Below are 21,365 nucleotides of genomic sequence, written 5' to 3'. Positions count from 1 at the left end.
CTACTTCGTAAGCACTTACTAGGTGCTGGTTTTAAAACCTGTATTCTTTATGTATATTATTGCATTCTTTCCTCATAACAGTCATGATTGATGCTATTCTCAGCCTCATTTTACGTGAGACAACCAAGATAAATACAGTTTTAAAATATTTCTCAAAATTCACAAAGACAGTGAGTGTGCTAAATGTAAATTATGTGCACTTTATGTAGTTTTTCTTATTCATTCTTCCTTACATCACCCAGTTGATGTTATTGTTAGTCACATTTCACATTTCTAAACACCAAGGATCTTAGAGGTTAAAACTTTACTCAAGCTAATAATGATTTTTAGTGTTAGAGCCAAGATTCAAATCCAGCCTTAATGAACTCTAAAGCTTGAGCATTTAATGATCATATACTGCTTCCAAAGTCAGAATATAGATGTTGAACTGTCTCATATATTTACACATATTTAAAATTAGACATTGTTTTTGTTTGGGTTTGTTTTCATAGTCTAGTTTCTGCAAGGCTCCTAATGAAAAATCAGGTGCTGTAAGTCTCTGTATCATCCTATGTTTTACATTGCCACGTTAAGACCCCTGTGTTCATCTGCACCCAATAATCAGATGCTGTATCTTCAGTGTAAGTCAAAAGGAAAACTAGATGACAGTTTTCCAAGTTAGTGTCTCATCTAGATGCCAACTGCACTGTGACCACACTGTTTTCTAATCACTCATCCATGTGTACCAGTTGAAGACAGGCCTCCCATGTACAGAGTTCTCAATTTTTCATGTTGTTTTGTTGTTGTTATTGTCCTGTTTGACTGGTAAATTCCAAAATGGTATACTTTCTAAGAGTTTTATATGTCGTATAGAGCTACCTATCATGCCTGTTTGCCATCTTGCTTCAGGTGGATAGACAGAGGCTGTGCCTAGTGAAGTCATTATCTGCTCTGATCTTCTCTGCTATTTCAAGGACAAAATTGGACATCCCAGGACAGTCAGTTTTCTGACGCATAATGACTTGAAAGAAAGTTAATGACAGTTTCAAAGTTCCCAATTGCCTAAATATGTGATACAGCAATTTCTGCAGCCATAGGAATCATTATGCTGTGCCTAAAGACCCTAGGACAGGGATTCTAGAAAGAGGCACGTGTCTCCATGGCCGCCGATGCTTAATAACACAGTGCATTACTTCTGCTTTGGTGACCAGCCCAAAGGTTGTCTCACCACTCACTCTAAGATTCACCAGCTGAGCAGGAAAGCCTTGTCCTTACTCATCATGGTTTCTCCCGAAGATTTTGTGTATGATATGCGTTCATTGTGCTTTTGGATTCAAAACCTGAAGAAGACAGAAGCATGACTTGTAAGTCACGACTCCTCTAAAGCATAGATCATATAATGCCTGAATCATGATCGGGTATGGTAGCAGGGATTATTTACTATGAGAAAAACAATCAGCTACTATATTAAAATATTACTCAACCAAATCTACAATCTGCTGAAATCCAAATTCTGATCATCTAAATTCTGCTGAAATAATGAGAATATTTGTTTCAACTTATTTTGAAAAGAAAATTACTCAAGACAGTTTTATCAATGCTATTAGGCTGCCACATTGTAGAAGGGAATAAAGAGGCTTTTTTGATAATCTTCCTATACCCCCTCAATCAGGAGCTCCCTACAACTGGGTCAACATAAAGCATTAAATATCTTTAAATAGGGCAGACATTAAAAAAAATGCACAGAACATAAAATAACAATAAAAATATTGTTCTGCTTATTGAGGATTTATTGGATGCTGGTCTGTAAAAACTGTGTTTGTTACAAAATTATGCCATATATTCGTCATTGTATCTCCATAAAGATACAATTTTCATCTCATTTCACATATGAGATTCATGAGATACAAAGAGGTTAAAAATACCATTCAGGCTAATAAAAATAATTAGTGTTAGAGTAAGGATTCATATCTAGTTTTAGTCAAGTAAAAAACTTTGGTAATCATGCAAATATGTTTCTTCCAGTATGGGACAGTATATGTTAAAATTCTGTCATATATCCATAAATATTCATATACGTAGTGTTGAATTTTGCATTTGTTTTCATAATCCAGATGCTACAAGCCATAATAAGGTGCATAACGGGCCTATAGGGTTGGGTGTTCGAAGCCATAACAAGCAGGTTTTATAGCCCTTTTTTCAATCTATTTAAAGACCAGAGAAATATATTTTATAGACGGATCTCTATATATTGGAGATGGGTCTCACTCTGTCACCTAGGCTGGAGTGCAGTGGCGCAATCAAAGCTCACTGCAACCTCAGACACCTGAGCTCAAGGGATCCTCCTGCCTCAGCCTCTCAAGTAGATGGGACTAAAAGTGCACGCTACCAGGCCTGGCTAATTTTTTTAAATGTTTTGTAGAGATGAGGTCTCGCTATATTGCCCAGGCTGATCTTGAACTCTTGGCCTCAAGTGATCCTCCTGCCTCAGCCTCCTGAGTTGCTGGGGTTACATGCACAAGCCACTGCATGCAGCTTAAATGTTCTTAAAGTCTTTCATTAGTGACAGGGGAAGTCACACATGATTTTCCAGACACCCTCTATCCTTTCTTTAACAAGGTATAAAAAGACAGGTGCTGGGAATGCCCTAGTGGAATTTGGAATGATCCTGATTACTGTTGGGAATCCTGAAGGATTCTGAATATCTGATGCACACACACCACAGGACCAACAGAATCCCGCCCCTGGAACTGTGCTTTCAGGGAATGCTTCCAGCAAAGGGAGGATCAGTATGCCCAAACAGCCAACACGTGAGTTTCCTGGAACCTGAAGTGCAAATTACAGGAGTCAGTTTGTGTATTTGCTTGATGAGAATGGCTTCTATCACTTTGGTTAATGTTGTTCTGAAATTTGCTGCCCTTATAAACTGAGAGGGTTATTTAACAAAAATAACCTCAATGGAGGGGCTTAACCAAGTTGGCCTAGATGGATTTTCAGCAGAAATAGAGCCAGGACTCAATCACACACCAATAAAATTTCAACCAACAGGATGAAGGCTATAATACTGGTTTGTGAGTGTACAGTTGAAGGAGTTAGGATATCTAAATTGACACTCTTCTTCCATAGAAAATACCAGAGAGATGACAGTGAGAACAGAATAAAAGGAAAAATAAGAAAACCAAACCTATATAGATACAGACATGGATACATTAGGTTTTTTTTTGTTTGTTTGAGATAGAGTCTTGCTGTCACCCAGGATGGAGTGCAGTGGCATAATCTCAGCTCACTGCAACCTGTGCCTCCCGGGTTCAGGTGATTATCCTGCCTCAGCCTCCCGAGTAGCTGGGACTACAGATGTGCACCACCATGCCAGGCCAATTTTTGTATTTTTAGTAGAGACGGGGTTTAACCATGTTGGCCAGACTGGTCTTGAACTCCTCACCTCAGGCAATCCTCCCGCCTCGGCCTCCCAAAGTGTTGGGATTACAGGTGTGAGCCACTGTGCCTGGCCGGGTTCTATCTCATTCCGAAAACCACAAGACAGAAAAGACTCAATCTTTTCCTGAGAACCTGGAGGCCAGAATCACCCCAGTTGATGACTTCAATAGAATAAAGTCTTCTCAAGACTTGAAACTGCATCTGCAAACTTCTGGCTTCAGAAAACCTCCAGGAGTGAGCCATCCTCAGACTTCACAGAAAATTACATAAACCCCATCCAGCCATTTCTTAGCCAAATCACTAGCTTACTATTATCATCCTTTTTGCCTCTTCAAAGGTGTATTTGCATTGTATAATGCAATAGGAACCATTGCTGAAGAGGTACAAATTAGTACAAACATTTTGAAAACCAATTTGGTGCTATCTTAAACCTGAAAACATGCATACTTTACCAATGCTGCAAATCCAACTGGGCATATGAATAAATAAAATGTATACAAATAGTCACAGCAGCATCATGTGAACTGGAAAAATCTTGGAAGAACCCATGACGTATGTCAAGAGAATGGGTAAATTAGGGAACATGATGTTGAATTGAAATTAAATAAGCTGCAGATGCATGCATCACAGATGCATATGAGGCATATAATAATTGGAAAAAGCAAATCACAGTAAATTTTAAATAGTATAATAACATTTTTGTAAGCTCTGAAACTAATAAAACTAAATATCATATTGCTTAAGAATAAATGCCTTGTGTGGTAAAAGCTATTTTTAGAGCTATTCATCATGATTCAAGACTGTCCTTACCTCTGGGAGCTAAAGCTGATAGAGGATGAGTTCAGAGAGAAGCATGTTGGTAATCTTTCCTTTCTTAAATTGTGTGAGTGTTTTCATAGCTACTCATGCTACCGAGTGTGTAGTTTTAAACGCTGAACAAAAAGTTTTATGTTCTAAATTTAGAAATATACTCCTTTCAATAAGATTCCATTACTACATGTGGCATACTTAAATAGAGAAACATTTTTAATAAAACGATTTTCATCTCACCTTGATCTGGGGTATCAATCAACAGAGTCAACATAAAGCATGGAAAATGTGTGCATCAGGCAGAAATTCAAATCCTGCACAGGCCATTATTAACAATGGCAATAATTATATTTTTGCTTGTTGGGCATTTACTAGGGTCTAGGCTCTAAACTTATTAGCTATGTATATTATGTAACTTATTCTTCATTACAACCCCATAAATATGATATTGTCAGTCTCAATTCACATATGAGAACACTAGCGTTCATAGTTTTGGAATAATGTTTCTACCAGTGTGAGAGAGAAGATTTAAATTGTCTCCAGTATATTTACATGTGTGTGTACACTAACATTTCAGAATAGACAGTGTCAGGCTTGGGTTTGTTTAATAGCCTGAACTCTGCAGCCTTTCAGTGATGGAGGAGGTCCACGAGAGTGGCCAGAGGCTGTTCTCATCAGAGAGCCACAGCACTGCAGCAGGCTCCTGCAGCCCTCTCACCTACCACTTTTTCAGCTAACGGTGCGATAGAATTATATTAGTGAAAGCCAGAAGTGAGAAAAACAATGACAAATGGACATCATATGTAAATGGTTAGAAATGGGTTTTCACTATTATAATTAATGGTAGTCAAAGTATATGATTTTGCAGACACTCTCTGTCCTCACTTGAACAAAGTGTAAGAAGCCAGCTACTGGGAATTCCCCAGGTGGAACGTGGAACCCCTGTGATTACGATTGAGAATCTTGACGATTTCAGTTTGCCTCATATAGACAGCAAGGGCAACATAATCCTGACTCTGGAACTGTAGCTTTGAGAGGATCCTCGCAGCAAAGATCAGTTTGCTGAACAAAAAGATGGAGAGGTTGGTGTACTAGAGCCTGAAGAGCAGATAACTATTACCTGTATGTGTACTCATTTGATGAGACAGGTTTACTTATAAATACTCCTCAGTTTGGCTGATTTTACTCTGAGTCATGCCCCCCTCATCACCAGGAAGAGTTATCTACCAGAAAATGACATTAAGTGGTCTCAGATCAGCATACAACACAGATGATAGATCCAAGAATCTAAGACCAGTGAAAGAAACTTCAGTCATCTGAATCTTGACCATTTCAGACCGAAGACTATAATCCTGGTCCTGTGTATGCTGAAATGTGGGCTGAGGAAACTAAAGTTATGTCAGTATCCAGACACATTAGCAGAGGGAAGAGCCTATAAAAAGGGGGATCTTGAAAAAATCGTATATGGAGCCCATACCTACTCGTTAATAGTTCAGACCCATTTTTTTTGTCTTCTACTTCAAAGACGTAAGTGAATATTCCTGGAAAATTCTGATTTCTCCTACATACTGGCTTAAAAGGGACATGTGATGTTTTCTTAGCTCCAACCCTTCTAAATAAGCAATGTGTCCATTTCTGTAGCCATAGGAGTTATTCTGCTGCACCTAAACTTCCCTTAGCTTAGTAATCTCAGCCAGGATCATATTTCTTCTACCTCCGGTACAGCCATTTTCCCTCTGGTGTCCAGCCAGCCCCATAGGAGGCAAAACCTGTCTGACTACCCTCTATATGATCCAGTAGCTCTGCAGGAAAGCTTTATTCTTATTGATGATAGGTTCTCTCACAAATTTTGTGTGTGATATGGATTATTCCTGGTTTTGATTGGAAACCCAAAGCATAACAATTTTATATTTGATATCTTCTGCCATGTCTCCCTTAAAATAAACAACACAAAATGATTTGAAGTATGAATAGGAATAATTGCTATTTTTTCCTGAATAATAAATCCCCCAGTATTACTATACCAATGTGTTCATCCTCTATATTCCAGTTTCTTTGCGATCCTTTCTCCTTTGCTCTCTCACCATACATCAGAGTTTAGTTTCCGTATCCATGCTGTTAACCACATCGGGGGTTTGGATACTTCTTTTGATGTCATTTTTTTCCATCTCAGTTCTGTCCCCAAATATCTTCAACCACAAGGTACCAGTCTAATCTATTCCTTGAGCAAGTTCTCACTAATACCCTCCTCCCAGAATAGATCATATTTTCTCATTGTTTGCCTTCATAGGTACCTTTCTATTTCTTTAGAGCATTTATCATAGCTATAATAAACCTATGACTTTCTTCCCTACTCAGCAATAAATGTAGGTTATAGATACCCTTTCCTAGGGGAAGACAACACAGGGGTGGGAAAGTGAGTTTACACTTGTGTGTTGTCAACACTTATCCCAGCTTGCCTTTTGTTCTGCCCTGATATCACCCCCTGTGTTACCTACAATCCAGCGTTATGGGGCCTATACCCAAGGCAAATGGGCAGGGAAGGTATGGGCAGGGAAATACTGACCCACGGCAACTTGAGGGATAGGAAACACTAAGATTTACATTACTATTCTCCAATGTCGTTTCTCACCCAAGCCCCAAGCTGCCCCCGGCCCAGGTTGCAGACCTGAGCACCATCACACATGTCAGTTGAGGACAGGCTTTCTACATGTGGGTTTTCTCAATTTTTTAGACAGTCATTTTTTTGGTTATTAATTTCAAGAATTCATATTTCCCACTATATAGTCTTTCCTGGTTCTTCTTGGGCAGAACTAGCTGCTTGTAACTGTTGCCATCTTGGGACGTACCATCAAGGCCACAGGTAGAGCCCATGTGTAGTCATGAAAATCTCAGGCCCACTGTCTCTCTGTTACTGCAATGACATACATAGACATCATAAGACAACTACTCTGTCCATGCATACTGGCTTGGCAGTGACACTTTCTAAGACCTTGCCTGCCTAAATATGCAGCACAATCATTTCTACTTGCATAGGAATCATTCTGCTGCTCTGAAAGCGCAGGATCCAAGGCAGACTCATCCACCTAAACACACACCACGTAGTCATTTCTTCTCTGGGATCCAGCCATCTTCACAGGAGGCCTGCAAAAATGGTGTCTGACCAATCAGCCTGTGATTCACAATGTAAGCTGGGAATCCTTGCTCTTACACATCACAGCTTCTCCCAAGTAGTTTTTCTATAATAGAGTTCTTTCTGACTTTTTAATTCAAAGCCGGAAACAGACTATTACCTTTGATTTATGCTGTTACGTATCCTGAAGTGAACAGTACACAAGGGCGTAATTCACGAACAGGGTAGGGTGGAGGAGGATTTATTCTGAGGGAAAACAAATGCTTGCACTTTTAAAATATTCAAACAAAGATTATAATTTCATCATCCAAACTGGGCTATTGTGATGACAGTTTAAGATTTCACTTATTTTTAAAAGATAATATCTCAAGACAATCTTGTCAATAAAATTACATTGCTACACATGGCAGATCTGAATAGAGGGGCTTCTCTCATATTATGCTTCCTATATTACCTCCATACAAGGTTTCCATCAACAAGGGCATCATAAAGCATGAAATATCTGTTCATCAGAGCAGACATGCAAACCCCTAATAGATCGTGGAAAAATAATAGCAACAAAGATTTATTTATTGAGCATTTACTGAGCTCTGGACTCTAAAACCCATTCTTTGTGCACATTACCTAATTTATTCTTTATAACACCATACAAAAATGCTATGGCTAGTCCCATCTCACATGTGGGAAAACTGAGGTGCAAAGAAATCTTCCTCAGGGTCACACAGATAGTATTAGAGTCAGGATTCAAATGCAGCCTTATTGAACTTAAAATGTTAACATTTAAAATGTGAACCTTTAATGAGCATAGACTGAATCCACAGTAGGTGTGCAAATGTTAAACAATTTTGAAAATACAGTGTTTTGTTTGGGGTTTATTTCCATAGTCCAGGTGCTCAGTGGTGGTCAGAGACTGTTCTAATCAAGAAGCTGTTCTCCATGTGAGCTCACTACAAGCAGTTCTTTTGTGTACCTCTCTATCAACAATTGCCACTTAAAAAATTAGGTTACTGAATGGCAAAACTGCTAAAATAATGTGCCAAATTGACCAAATAGGGTGAATATTTTTTGGACTTCCATTAGTTTAATTAAAGGTAGTCAAGGTATGTGATTTTAGAGATATTCTCCAGTCTTACTTGAAAAATGTATAAAAATGTAGCTAATGGGAATGCTTTAGGTGGAATATTAAATTGTTCTGAATACAGCTAAAAACCCTGAAAGATTCTGATAGCCTGATCCACACTGTAGTGATCATAGAACCTTCCCTGAGGAATTGTGAATTTGAGAGAATCTTCCTGTTATGGCTACGATCAGAGATCCCTAAAGGATGGAGATCTGGGTTTCTTGTATGCTGAAGAGCACTTGAGAGAGACTGGTTTGTGTATCTAATTGATGAGAAAGGCCTAGTTAATAAATGTCCATAAATGTAGCCAACTTTATTGCAAGCCATGCTGCCCCCAAAATAGCCCTAAGAGTTGTACCTGACCAAATAACTCAGTCCAGTTTTACAGGATGTGAAGACTGAGTATTCCATCCCCAAACAATGCAATTTCAGTTATCTGAGTTTTTAATCCTGACTGGGATGAGAGAAGGCTGAGTGATAGAAGTATCTGAATATGTGGTATTATTCCTCCTGCAACTCAGGGAAAAACAGAGAAACTGGCAAAGTGAACATCCTATTTAAAAAAGAAAAAAGGAAAAGATGTGTTTCATCTGATCTTGAAAAACATTAACTAGAAAAAAAGAACAAACATCTATTTTCCTTTAGAAAAGTGAAGACACAATCTCCAAAATGAATGACTTCATGAGGATGCAGATACTGAAGGAAGAGAGTCATTTTCCAGGACCGTTCATGACCAGCATAGGCCCAGCTGAGAGCCATCCCCACACTCCTCAGATGCCTCCATCAACACCAAGCAGCAGTTTCTTAACCACGGTACAAGTTCCCTCTTCCCAATACATTCCCCTCGCTACTATATAATGACAAGGATGAACACAACCGTGAAAGCACCTCACCAATCCCCTACTACATACAATGCTTTAATTTAACCAAATCAGTCATTTATTTAGCAAGTGTGTATTTTGAGGTCCTATCCAAAATTAAAATTCTGTTTTTATCATCTCTATTCCATAACAGGTATAATTAGATGTTTGTTTAATTTTATTTTTCTTTTGGCTTACGTTTTTGTTTTTCCCTCAATACATCATGAAAATCATACCTTAAAGTAGAATAAGGTGGGAAAAAACAGAGCCACCCGTAACACTATCACTGATTTTTCCCCTTTCATTTATTATAACTCAAACAATATGTTTAAAAATTTAGGAAAGGAAGGTACATAAGCAAAAATAATTAACTTTTAACTGTCAGAAATCTCTATCTAATGCCACATTTCAGTACATGGTCTTTCTGATTTTATACCTTTCAGTATGTATATACAAAGAGTCTTATTTTCTCTCAGAGTAAATCGCATTCACATATTTTTCCATAACCCATGTTTTTTATTAATATATCTTGAACTGCCATTCAATCACACAATATAGATTTAAATTATTTTATTGTACTAGAAAAATTGCACAGTTATTCCATACATTATAAAAATGATCATTTTTTATTTGGCTTTATGTTGTTTCCAGTATTCTGTGTATTTACAACGAACATAATAAGATCACATGTCTCTCAGATCTTCTTTCATTGCCCTCAGAGTAGCTTTATAATTATTTCCTTAGGTTCTGTGCACCTTCTGTCAGGGTACTGATGTCATGGCTATTGTGAGGTGATTTGATACTGATTAACTTCATTGGGAATGGGTTTCCTAATGTTATGGAAAATTGGCCACATTGATGAGTTCATTAGAGTTAAGTCCATCAGAGTTAAAGCCATCACTCACAGGTGGCCAATATCATCTTCCAGGTCAGGTCACATTGCTGGTCTGTGGAGGCAGCCGTCCTGCCTCCATGTTCTGGTCTCTAAGACTCCCTTGATCCCTTCTTGCCTCCATACCTCCTCTTCCAGATCAGCAGCCCCTCCAAGTCAAAGTGCTCTCCTACAACTCAGAAACAGTGCAGGCCACTGTGGAGACAGGAGGTTAAAGAAAAGTCCCCTCCCGCCTAATTTTTCACGTCCATGACTCTTTTTAGTTCCTGCCATTATTCAGATTGGGGAGCCTCTAACCTGGGCCCCTTCAGATTAGGAAAGTTTGTGGAGTCTTCCAGTGGCTGCCTTAATGATGTTTTTGCAACATAGTGCTGCTTCATTAGAAAGGGCTTTGCAATTTGGTTCTTTAAAATGCCCCTATCTACTAGAATGAGTTCCAACTGAAATCTCATGAAATCTAAGGTTTGTGGTTGAGACTGTTCCTTACTCTGAATGCTAGTAATATGATTTTTTTCTCTATTTTTATTTTATTTGGTCACTGTCATATTAGGCAGGAGGGAACTTTTCTTTAACCTCCTCTCTCCACAGTGGCCTGCACTATTTCTGAGTTGTAGGAGAGCACTTTGAATTGGAGGGGCTGCTGATCTGGAAGAGGAAGTATGGAGGCAAGAAGGGATCAAGGGAGTCCTAGAGACCAGAACATGGAGGCAGGACAGCTGCCTCCACGGACCAGCAGTGCTCAATATGACCTGACCTGGGTAGAAAGGAGTAAAACTGAGATTCTTTTAAAATCTCATCTCTTTTGGGAGTCACTTCATGGCAGCTTTGCCTTTACCCTCTGCTTCCCCATACCTCTTGTTAGGGGATATGCCTTTTCTTTATGGGTTAATTCTCATTAAAAAAGAAATATTCTTCCTTCCACTCTCATAAAACAATGAAGATAATAAAATTACTCCTTACATCTTTTTCATTTCTTCCGTTACCTAAATCATACTATCTCAGTGATCTTTGTCTAGTTTTCCCTACTTTACCCAGTTAAGGTGATACTTGAGGACCAACACTGAGGCTGAGATGACTCACTAGAGAATGACCCTGTATTTCCTGTTTTAATTGTGCCTGTTTTGGTCTCTACCTTCTAAGTTGAAACCAAGACTGAAGACTGAACCTGAAGAAGTTTCCATAGAAGACAGTGCCCAGAGTGACCTCAAAGAAGTGATGGTGCTGAACGCAACAGAATCATTTGTATATGAGCCCAAAGAGCAGAAGAAAATGTTTCATGCCACAGTGGCAACTGAGAATGAAGTCTTCCGAGTGAAGGTTTTTAATATTGACCTAAAGGAGAAGTTCACCCCAAAGAAGATCATTGCCATAGCAAATTATGTTTGCCGCAATGGGTTCCTGGAGGTATATCCTTTCACACTTGTGGTTGATGTGAATGCTGACCGAAACATGGAGATCCCAAAAGGATTGATTAGAAGTGCCAGCGTAACTCCTAAAATCAATCAGCTTTGCTCACAAACTAAAGGAAGTTTTGTGAATGGGGTGTTTGAGGTACATAAGGTAAGCCCACACCATTGTTTTATAAAATTTCTCCTGCAACCTCCAATTTTTTAAGTCTTAACTTGTCAACTGGACTTTGGTCAACTTACTCAACACAGAAAATGAACCCCTTCACCCCTCCCCCAGCACTAGAGATAATTGAATAGAGTTCATTTCAGGATATGGGGTACGTTATATTGTAACATTCCTCTTCTTAAGGTATCATCATGCAAGTTATTTAGACAGTCACTAGGAAACTTGGCATTTTATTAGTTTTGATGGTCTATTCAGAGCCACCCTTGTCCAGGACAGTGCAGAGTTTATATCAACACACATATCCTTAGGATTTTGTTTCTTTGAGTTCTTCTCCATCTGTATCAATGACAACTTAATTTAATTGTGAATAAAAGAGTTGCTCTCCCAAGCCTGAATCCTGATTGTGACAACCAGAGTAAGAAATAAAATAGACTACTCTGCTTTAGAATGCAGCTATGTCTAACAGTTAGCTAGAATTCTGATCATTTGGACTCCAAAGTTTCTTGCCTCTTCTCATTCATTAATTCATCAGGAGACTGCAGAGCAACTAACTTCTGCATTAAATAATAAGAGAAATACGAAGCAAAAAGACTAAAAAAGTCACGTAGCTTAACTGCTCAATTTATAAATGGGGCAATAAAATGCAAAAAAAAAAAAAGCTTGGTGAATTCTTAGGCTTACAGTGTGCCTTTCAGTCTCTACACATCATGTAAATATTATGCTTAGCTGATTTAACTTCTTGTTTGAAGTACTGTTTCATACTCCATTATATATGTCTTCTAGGGTGGCTTACTTTTAATTGTGCTGTTTTCTCTAAACTCAGTTTAAATGACTGTACATATATATGTGGTTGTAGAATTAATGAATAAAGTAATGAGCTACAAACCAGAACAATGTGACTAGATAGATGGATGATCTAGATTTGAGATCTGGGCAGATTGGGAAAGAGTGACTATATGGAGAAGAAAGAAGTAGTTACATATTGAAATAACAGTCTACTTAATGAGGACGTGCAACATTCTTTCTCAAACTTATAAAGTGCCATAAAAAGCCTCTATTCTCTGCTCTTAGGCAGGTGTGAAAGAAACCTACCAAATTAATCAGATTTTTCTGTATCCAGGCTCCTTAAAAAATCCCAGCTGTGCTGATGTGGAAACAGGAAGAATTAGGAAAGTAATCAATTTTTTTTCCTAGAAAAAATCCAGCAGACAAAGAACTTCAACAAAAGAGGCTCAAGGGAGGAGTTGAAAGGCAGGATTCAAAGACCAAGTATCTTAAGCTATTTGGTAACTGTTATTCAGGACCTACAGCTCTGTTTACTCTATCAAAGACAAAAGTTTCCAGAAACACCCTGTATTTCTCATAGATTTGAAAATTATTGATCCAGTTTCAGAAGATAAGTGTTAATTTTCTTTTGCAGAAAAATGTAAGGGGTGAATTCACTTATTATGAAATACAAGATAATACAGGGAAGATGGAAGTGGTGGTGCATGGACGACTGACCACAATCAACTGTGAGGAGGGAGATAAACTGAAACTCACCTGCTTTGAATTGGCACCGAAAAGTGGGAATACCGGGGAGTTGAGATCTGTAATTCATAGTCACATCAAGGTTGGAACTTTATAGGAACATCGTTTTTCCAAGTGGCGAATCATTTTGTTTATACTTTAAGAAGACTAGACTGCTACTATTACAGAGAGTCTAGCAAGTGGAAAAGGAACAAAGCCTTGCACTTTACTGGGTGTAAACTTCCCATCATTGTTTTTAAAGAAGGATACTTGTAATCATAATAAAAAAAATTACAGAGGCTTTCAAAGGCCATGATACCTAAGTTAAAAAAGAAAGAATTGGTTGCTTTTACCACAATGTGGAGATAATTTAATAAGAATTTGGGTTTGGTTAAGGCACATTTGTTTCAACTGCTGGTTCTGTGACTTTCTAGTTGACTAAAGACTTACACTAGGAACCTCAGGTTCATCATTTGTGAAATGGGAGAAATACTGTCTACCATAGAGGGTCATCAACTTAGCTCACAGCAGCCCTGAATTACCAAGAATGCATCTGAGCAAATCAGATCACAAAGGTACCTGCCTGTAGTGAGATACATACACTGGTTTACATCAGACAGAGGTAGCTGGGTCTACATAACAAAGTCCATGCTTTTTGCCACACTGACCCATACATTCATGTGGGATTCTTGGAACACTAACAAAGGCTAATATTAGAAGGCAAATAGTTCAAAACAAAGGCTGACATATTCAGGCACACACATGCTCTCAGATTGCTCCGTTTCTCAGGACCAGCAGTCAAACATTTCAAACCTTCTTTGATAGGAGTTGCACCAGGAATACCTTTTGTACTCTCCCCCTTCCTTTCTGCCCAATGAAAACCCTCTCCTCAACTCTTGTCATTGGGTGCACCAGCTCCTTTCTCTCTCCTGTTGTTCCCTGACATCTCCTGCTCTTTCACTTGCACTCATGCTAAGTAGGAGTGAATATCTCATTTCAGGGTCCAAATTAAACAGAGAGGCATGACTCAAAGGTCAAGAATTTATTAAGGGAGATAGATGAGAGCGAGAAAAGAATCATTTAGAAAGGAATAGGGGAAGAGATATGGTGCAGGGGGAGGAGATACAGTGTGATTGAAGGGAGAAATGTGGGATCACCAGCATCTCAACTGGTCTGTCTTTATCTCTTTCTCCTTCAAGGTCATCAAGACCAGGAAAAACAAGAAAGACATACTCAATCCTGATTCAAGTATGGAAACTTCACCAGACTTTTTCTTCTAAAATCTGTATGTCATTGACGATAATGTTTATGGAGATAAGGTCTAAGTGCCTAAAAAATGTACATATACCTGGTTGAAATACAACACTATACATACACACCACCATATATACTAGCTGTTAATCCTAGGCAATGGGGTATTGGGAGTGCTTTTTTAATTTTTCATAGTTTTTTTTTAATAAAATGGCATATTTTGCATCTACAACTTCTATAATTTGAAAAAATAAATAAACATTATCTTTTTTGTGAAAGGAATTCTTCCCCAGCAGTCTCTTTAATCCATCCATGAGTTGCTTAAAAGCAAAGAGTTTGTGGTCTGCAAATCAGGGTGGGGCACACAGGCCTCAAGCAATGTTTGGATTTATACTTTGGGTGTGATCTTTACCGGGTAAAGCCCTGGTCAAGAATGAACAGGCTGTGTTCTGCTGAAAGAAACCAGGCTAAAGGGATAGGTAAGCGTGAAATCCAGTTTGTGGTTCAGTTGCCAAGCGCTGTGTTACTGTTTTAGCCCAGAGCAGTAGATATCTTTTCAGAATTGGTCTCCTGGAGGGGGCATAATTGGGTAATTTTTCTGCCAAATGAGGCACCTTCTGGTGATGTGCATGAAGGCACTTGTCTGTGTTAGAGGAATATCTGGGCCTGCCTGATGTGAAATATCTGGTTTTATGCATTTCCTCAAAACACCGACTGCTCTTCAGGCACTTTCAAACCATATTTCCTGTTCTCGCAATCCACTATAGTGATCTGATCCATTAGAAAGCTGCCCTAGGAAGAGCTGCATTAGGCAAACACTGAAGATAATTAATTTTATTCAGAATAGAATAGCAGAAAGTAAGTATCTAAAACTAAAATTTAGCTAAATTTATTGATTATATATTTGGTACCTGGTACTTTGCAATTATTTTGTGACACTTAATCTTCATATTAGTTCTAGAATGTTGATTGTTTTCTCCTCTTTACTCACCCTATAATATGTGACAAACATGGAATAGAAAGGCAAAGTCACTTTCTTAATGACCCTTAGATGGTAAATTAGAGAGCTTGATTTAGAACCCAGGCTGCTCTTCTCGTTTGGGGTGTGTACGTTAGGAGAGGGTTGTGGGGATGTGGTGGAAGCTGTGAGGAATGGAATGGGGAAGTCTACTACTGTTGCAGGAATTTTCCTTTGTTCAGCTAAACATGGGAATCCTTATCATGGGGCCATGAAAAGTTAGGCTCGCAGACAATTTGAAGTGTGAGGAGGGCAGAGTTTATTGGGTGAAAAGGAAAAGAGGGAAACGGTCCTTCTGCAAAGCCAGACTCCCTGCTTGTGGGCTTCCCACCTGGCAGTTTGAATTTCAGGTTCCACCCAGGAAGAGGAGGGGCTGGGCTCTTCCCCACTGCAAATGGCGCAAACTTCTGTGGCTTCACCCCAGTGCACACTCCTCCCAGTGTGCAGGCTGGAGTTTCTCTGGGGACCCGTTCCCACCTGGCTGTCTCATTGCCCCCTCTAAAAAAATGCATCTAACTGCCATTAGAATAAGGATAAGGATAAGGACAAAGACCGATCTTAACTGCTTCCTGCTGACAGGGGGTGCTGTTTTGGCAAAACAGCAGTCAAAGTCCCTCAGAGGCCTATTTAAGGGTTCCCAGCAGAATGGGCCATTGTCCGCCTCTCCAGTTGCATGACTGGAGTTTGATGGCCTGAAGGCAAGAAGAGACAAATTGTGTTATTAGAAAACATGTATCTAAACAAGGGGAGGGGTAAGGACAGCTCAAAAATCCTGAGGCCTTTTATCAGTTTGCACAAGGAGAGGGAGGCCAAAAGCCCAACTGGTAAAAAAAAAAAAAAAGAAAAAACTTTACCCTTTAGCTGGCATGTTGGGCTTCTGGGTTCCCTTCCCCTGAGCCCAATCCTAAGCTGACCAGTTTAAGGTTTTAAACTCTTCCCAGTTTGGAGGATGCATCTGACGGGAGTGTCCCGTAGTACGGAGACACAATTGCCTATCAGTGAAGAGAGAACTGAGGGGGAGAAAGGAAAAATGAAAGGTGTTTTTTCAAAGGAGTCCCAAAGGTTCAGGATGCTTTCAAAAGGGGTACAGATTGAAAATGAATGGTTACTCATCTAAAAAGAGGGGAGCAGGCGTCCCTGGTTCCCATCTCTTCCTAGCAGATACCCGTGGTACATGAGGGAGAGAAGGAAGACCATCCTCTTTCCCTCTTCCATCCTCGCATCCCCAAGTCCCAGCAACCTTGGCAGTCAGCACCATGGGTGGTAAAGCGGCTTGTACCCATGAAGCAGGGGGGCCTAGGGGATACCCATGTACGCCCTATCTCCCCTGCTGTCAATAGCCTTGATTCCCTAGACCTCATTTATGAATTGAGTTTGGGACAACATGTGTCTTGAAGGATGTTGCATGGACTCCTTATCATAAGCCGAATGCTAAACTGAAGCTGTGGAATTGAGTCCTCCTCCAACAAGGAAGAGAAAAAGATGTCTTGTGACACACCTAGATAACTGGTGGCTACAGTTAATGCTTGCTAGGATTTGGGTGCATGGTGCTTGGCTTTGGTTAGCTCCCTTGGTGTTACTTTCCCAAAGAGGAAACCTTCGAGTGATGGGCATCCTATTTATTCCCATCACCTGGCAGGATTTTGCAGGATTATTGCTCAGAACTAGGATGCTGACGGAGATTTTTACATTACCCATACCTTTTGTTCTTTCTGAGCTGTAGCTGGAGCTTGCTGGTTGGTTCACAGGAACAAGCAAGGTTCATCTAAACTGTAGGCAAAAACTTAAAAACAACTAATGAGTTTAGAATTTAATGGCAAATGTATGATAAGTTTTGAAACACAATTTCTTTCTCTCCAGTCCTCATTTTTGGAAAAAACAAACAAACAAACAAAAAAAACATAAATCATGATAGGACTGAGTTGTTTGCAAAATAGATTGTAGTCTTACACTTGGTCTGATTATTTGCATAAAGTGCAAGAGGAATAATTATTTCTACATAGGCCTTTTGGATTGGCTTTGATGGAACTCTGTTTCACAAGGAGTCTCAGATAAGACCTTTTAAAGCCAAGCCCAGTCATGGGTTTGTATTCTCAAATGCCTGTGAGTTGAGTGATTCTCTTTTAAGGTCCCAAGATAAACTTGGAGTTCTTGGACCTGTTAGAAAGTGACATTCTTAGGCTGGGCACGGTGGCTCATGCCTCTAGACCCAGCATTTTGGGAGGCCAAGGCCAGCAGATCACTTGAGGTCAGGAGTTCGAGACCAGCCTGGCCAACATGGTGAAACTCCATCTCTACTAAACATACAAACATTAGCCAGGCGTGGTGGTGCATGCCTGTAGTCCCAGCTACTTGGGAGGCTAAGGCAGGACAATTGCTTGAACCTGGGAGGCGGAGGTTGCAGTGAGCTAAGATCATGCCACTGCACTCCAGCCTAGGTGACAGAGCAAGAGTCTGTCTCAAAAAAAAAAAAAAAAAAAAAAGGAGTGTGGGATGAAGCTGGCCTCCTTGACCTGGGGAGGGAGAGACTCCATGGGCCCATGGCAGTAAACACAGCCATGTACCTGGGGCGCCTTGGGATGTGTATCCCAGCCCCAGCAGGGAGGGGAGGGTGATGAGGAGCCACTGCTCACCGGTTCATCTGGAAAAAGGAAGTAAAAGGCCATGGAGACAGGTCGACCATCCCAACCCCTGGAAGTGACAACGGGGGTGGGGGCATGATTTCCCCTACCCTCAGAAGTCTGAGGATGAAAGGCTCAGAAAGGAGAGAGAAAAAGATTCCTTGGTTTGCATCTCACTCACCGATTCTCGAGCCCCACTTTGGGCACCAAAAATGTTGTGGGACTTTTCCTTATTTCAGCTAAAGACAGGGGTCCTTATCACATGGCCATGAAAAATTAGGGTCACAGACAACATGAAGCATGAGGAGGGCAGGCTTTTTTGGGTGAAAAGGAAAAGAGGGAAAGAGGGATGGTCCACAAAGCCAGAGTCCTTGCTAGTGCACTTCCCGCCTCACAGTTTGAATTTCAGGTTCCATCCAGGAAGAGGAGGGGCCAGGCTCCTGTCCACTGCAAATGGCGCAAACTTCTGTGGCTCCACCCCAGTGCACACTCTGCCCAGTGTGCGGGCCGGAGTTTCTCTGGGGACCCCTTCCCATCTGGCTGTCTCACTACTGCGAAGGTCCAAAGCTATCTATGCCCAATAAGGAAAAGAGACGTTAAAGTTTACCATTGTGGTCTGCCGTCAAAGAGTGAAATAATAAAAACGTACTGTTTTACACCACTTTTCTGCTTATGTGTCTTCCATTATAGTAGGCTTAGATGCCAATTAGACATTTTTATATTTTTTTGCCCAATGCTATTCTTATACACACACACACACACCAAACACACACACATATATCTGTGTATGTGTATGTGTGTGTATATGTGTTTAAGATTATTTTGCTCATTTTGGGAAACCAGATTCTGAAGAAACTTCAGATGCTACAGAAGCCAGTTTTCTCATCTTTGAGAATACTGAAGTTCAGAGAGATTGAGTGAAGTGGTCAAAATCACAGTATCACTCAGCTAGTTAGGAACAGATGCCATCCTAAGATGTCATAGACTGCTAAAACTGCCTCTAACTTCAAATTTGACTTAATGAACAGTAAGAAAAAGGACTGTTTTATACACAGATGATGTTTGTATTCTCAGCTAGTCTAATATTTCATATTCATATCACTTGAGGTAAGCTTTCTGTAATTGCCTATTCTTGAGTACCCTGGATGATGGTGATTTGGAGTTAGTGTCATTTAGGTGGGCTGCTACATCCCCACCTTTGCTTGCTTTCCTTAACATCATGCTGATTCCCCTTTGAACTGTACTTCCTAAGGACAATCTATCTTTAAATGAAATAAGAAAAAAATTACCCTCTGCTCAAAAGAATTTGCCTCTTCAATTTCGTTTTCACTTCAATAGCTTCATCCTCTAATGCCTTGACCGCACCGTGTCATATTTTTCCACCTTACCAGCTTCTCCATGGGACTCAAATCAAGTAGATGAGAAGCTGGAGCTTCCCCTAGATCTGTAGTGTGTAGACCAGAGAGGATAGAACAACTCACAGAGATGCTAATCTGTCCTCATAAACATTTTACAGACCAGTTTGTATCAAGTGGTTTTGAGGTATGCAATAGCATCAAAGCCGACATTTTAGGTTAAATACCTATATGTGGAATTACTGGGTCAAATAATATGAACATAATTACTGGTAATGTTGCCAAACTGATGTTTCAACTAACACTTCTGAGGACATTTTCCTTAATCATATCATCATCACATTCACAAATCCTGGACATTATTAACCTAACGGATAAGGGATATTCATTGTTTTAAAGTCCCTGATTTCTGTGGGTCTCTTTAAAAAGTTTCATCTTTCTTATTTATTATAAAAGCAATGAGTATTTATTCCAGAGAAATAAAAAAAATCAGAATATCAAAAACATCCATAATTCTATCTTCCAACCTGATGCATGTTTTCCATGTTTATCATGGCATAATCTACAAACAATCATACTTATTTCTGTGAATTTTTACAAATGCATGTAGTCATGAAACTACCACAAAAGTTAAGATAGAGAATAGTTTCATCATAACAAAAATTTCCTTCCTGCTGCTTTGTTGCCGGCCTCCCTCTCAACTCCAAGCTCCTGGAAACCACTGATCTAGTCTTTACTATACTTTTGCCCTTTGTGGAATGTCATAAAATGAAATTAAAATGTATGTAGAATTTTGAGTCTGGCTTCTTTCACTTAGAGTAAAGATCTATCCATGTAGATGTGGGTGTCAGTAGTTATTCCTTTTTATTGCTGAGTACAATTCAATTATGTGGATCTACCAAAGTTTGTTAATTCATTTTTCAGGTGAGGGATAATCGAGTTTTTTACACTTTTGCATAATTACAAATAAACTTTCATGAATATTTACATGCAGATTTTTGTGTGAACATACATAATTATTTCAAGTGGATAAAAAACTTATAGCAAGCTTGCTGTGTCATGTGGTAAGCATATGTTTAAATTTATAAGAAATTTCCAAACTCTTTTCTAATGTGACTTTTCATTCCCACCAGCAATAAATAAGAGTTTCAATTGCTCTGTATCCTTCTCAGACCTTAGCATTGTAGATGCATATTAAGTTTTTAAAAATGGACAAACTCTTTTGCATAAAGGTTATACCATTTGACATTCCCACCAGCAGTGCACAAGAGTTTCAGTTTTTCCAAATCTTTGTCAGTACTTGGTATGGGTAATCTATTTTAATTTTAATTTTAGCTGTTCTAATAAATACATAATGGCATCTCACTGTAGTTTTAGTTTACATTTCCTTAAAGATGAATTATGTTGAGTGTATTTTTATGTGCTTATTTGACATCCATGTATCATCTTTTTGCCCATTTTAAACATTTAATTGGTTGTTGTGCAATTATTGAATTTTGAGTGTTCTTTATAAATTCTGGATACAGGATCTTTTTGTTTTTTGAGACAGAGTCTTACTCTGTCACCCAGGCTGGAGTGCAATGGCGCAATCTCAGCTCACTGCAAACTCCGCCTCCCGGGTTCAAGTGATTCTCCTGCCTCAGCCTCCCGAGTAGCTGGGATTACAGGTGCCCACCACCATGCCCGGCTTTTTTTTTTTTTTTTTTTTTTTAGTAGAGATGGGGTTTCACCATGTTGGCCAGGCTGGTCTCAAACTCCTGACCTCAGGTGATCCACCCGCCAGGGCCTCCCAAAGTGCTGGGAT

General features: G+C 39.5%; 2 protein-coding genes across 17 annotated transcripts in view; one reads left to right on the top strand and one right to left on the bottom strand.

Annotated features, from left to right (window-relative positions):
* Window positions 1–14,849, top strand: part of IFI16 (interferon gamma inducible protein 16) — a 50,859-nt gene extending 36,010 nt beyond the window's left edge. For 6 of the 12 annotated variants that reach the window (XM_009435194.4, XM_054687361.1, XM_009435199.4 and 3 more), the window contains 4 exons: window positions 9,126–9,293; window positions 11,373–11,792; window positions 13,228–13,419; window positions 14,516–14,849. In XM_009435194.4, coding sequence (XP_009433469.1) covers window positions 9,126–9,293; window positions 11,373–11,792; window positions 13,228–13,419; window positions 14,516–14,596 — 861 coding nt within the window. In that variant the 3' untranslated portion in view covers window positions 14,597–14,849. Of the gene's footprint in view, window positions 1–9,001; window positions 10,286–10,943; window positions 11,793–13,227; window positions 13,420–14,515 lie in introns of those variants that run through there. The other 6 variants (XM_054687371.1, XM_063796280.1, XM_063796286.1 and 3 more) reach the window with 4 other exon arrangements.
* A 971-nt stretch (window positions 14,850–15,820) lies between these two features.
* The window catches only part of AIM2 (absent in melanoma 2), a 132,423-nt gene continuing 126,878 nt past the window's right edge, over window positions 15,821–21,365 (bottom strand). For 3 of the 5 annotated variants that reach the window (XR_010152196.1, XR_010152197.1, XR_010152199.1), the window contains 3 exons: window positions 19,496–19,650; window positions 17,286–18,777; window positions 15,821–16,277 (listed from right to left, as the gene is read on the bottom strand). The gene's annotated coding sequence lies outside the window, so the exon portion shown is untranslated. Of the gene's footprint in view, window positions 16,278–17,285; window positions 19,651–21,365 lie in introns of all 5 variants that reach the window. The other 2 variants (XR_675904.5, XR_010152198.1) reach the window with 1 other exon arrangement.

Source organism: Pan troglodytes, chromosome 1 (assembly GCF_028858775.2).
Source record: "Pan troglodytes isolate AG18354 chromosome 1, NHGRI_mPanTro3-v2.0_pri, whole genome shotgun sequence".
Taxonomy (NCBI): domain Eukaryota; kingdom Metazoa; phylum Chordata; class Mammalia; order Primates; family Hominidae; genus Pan; species Pan troglodytes.
Note: the sequence above shows the minus strand (reverse complement) of the source record. Positions and strands in the feature narration are given on the sequence as shown.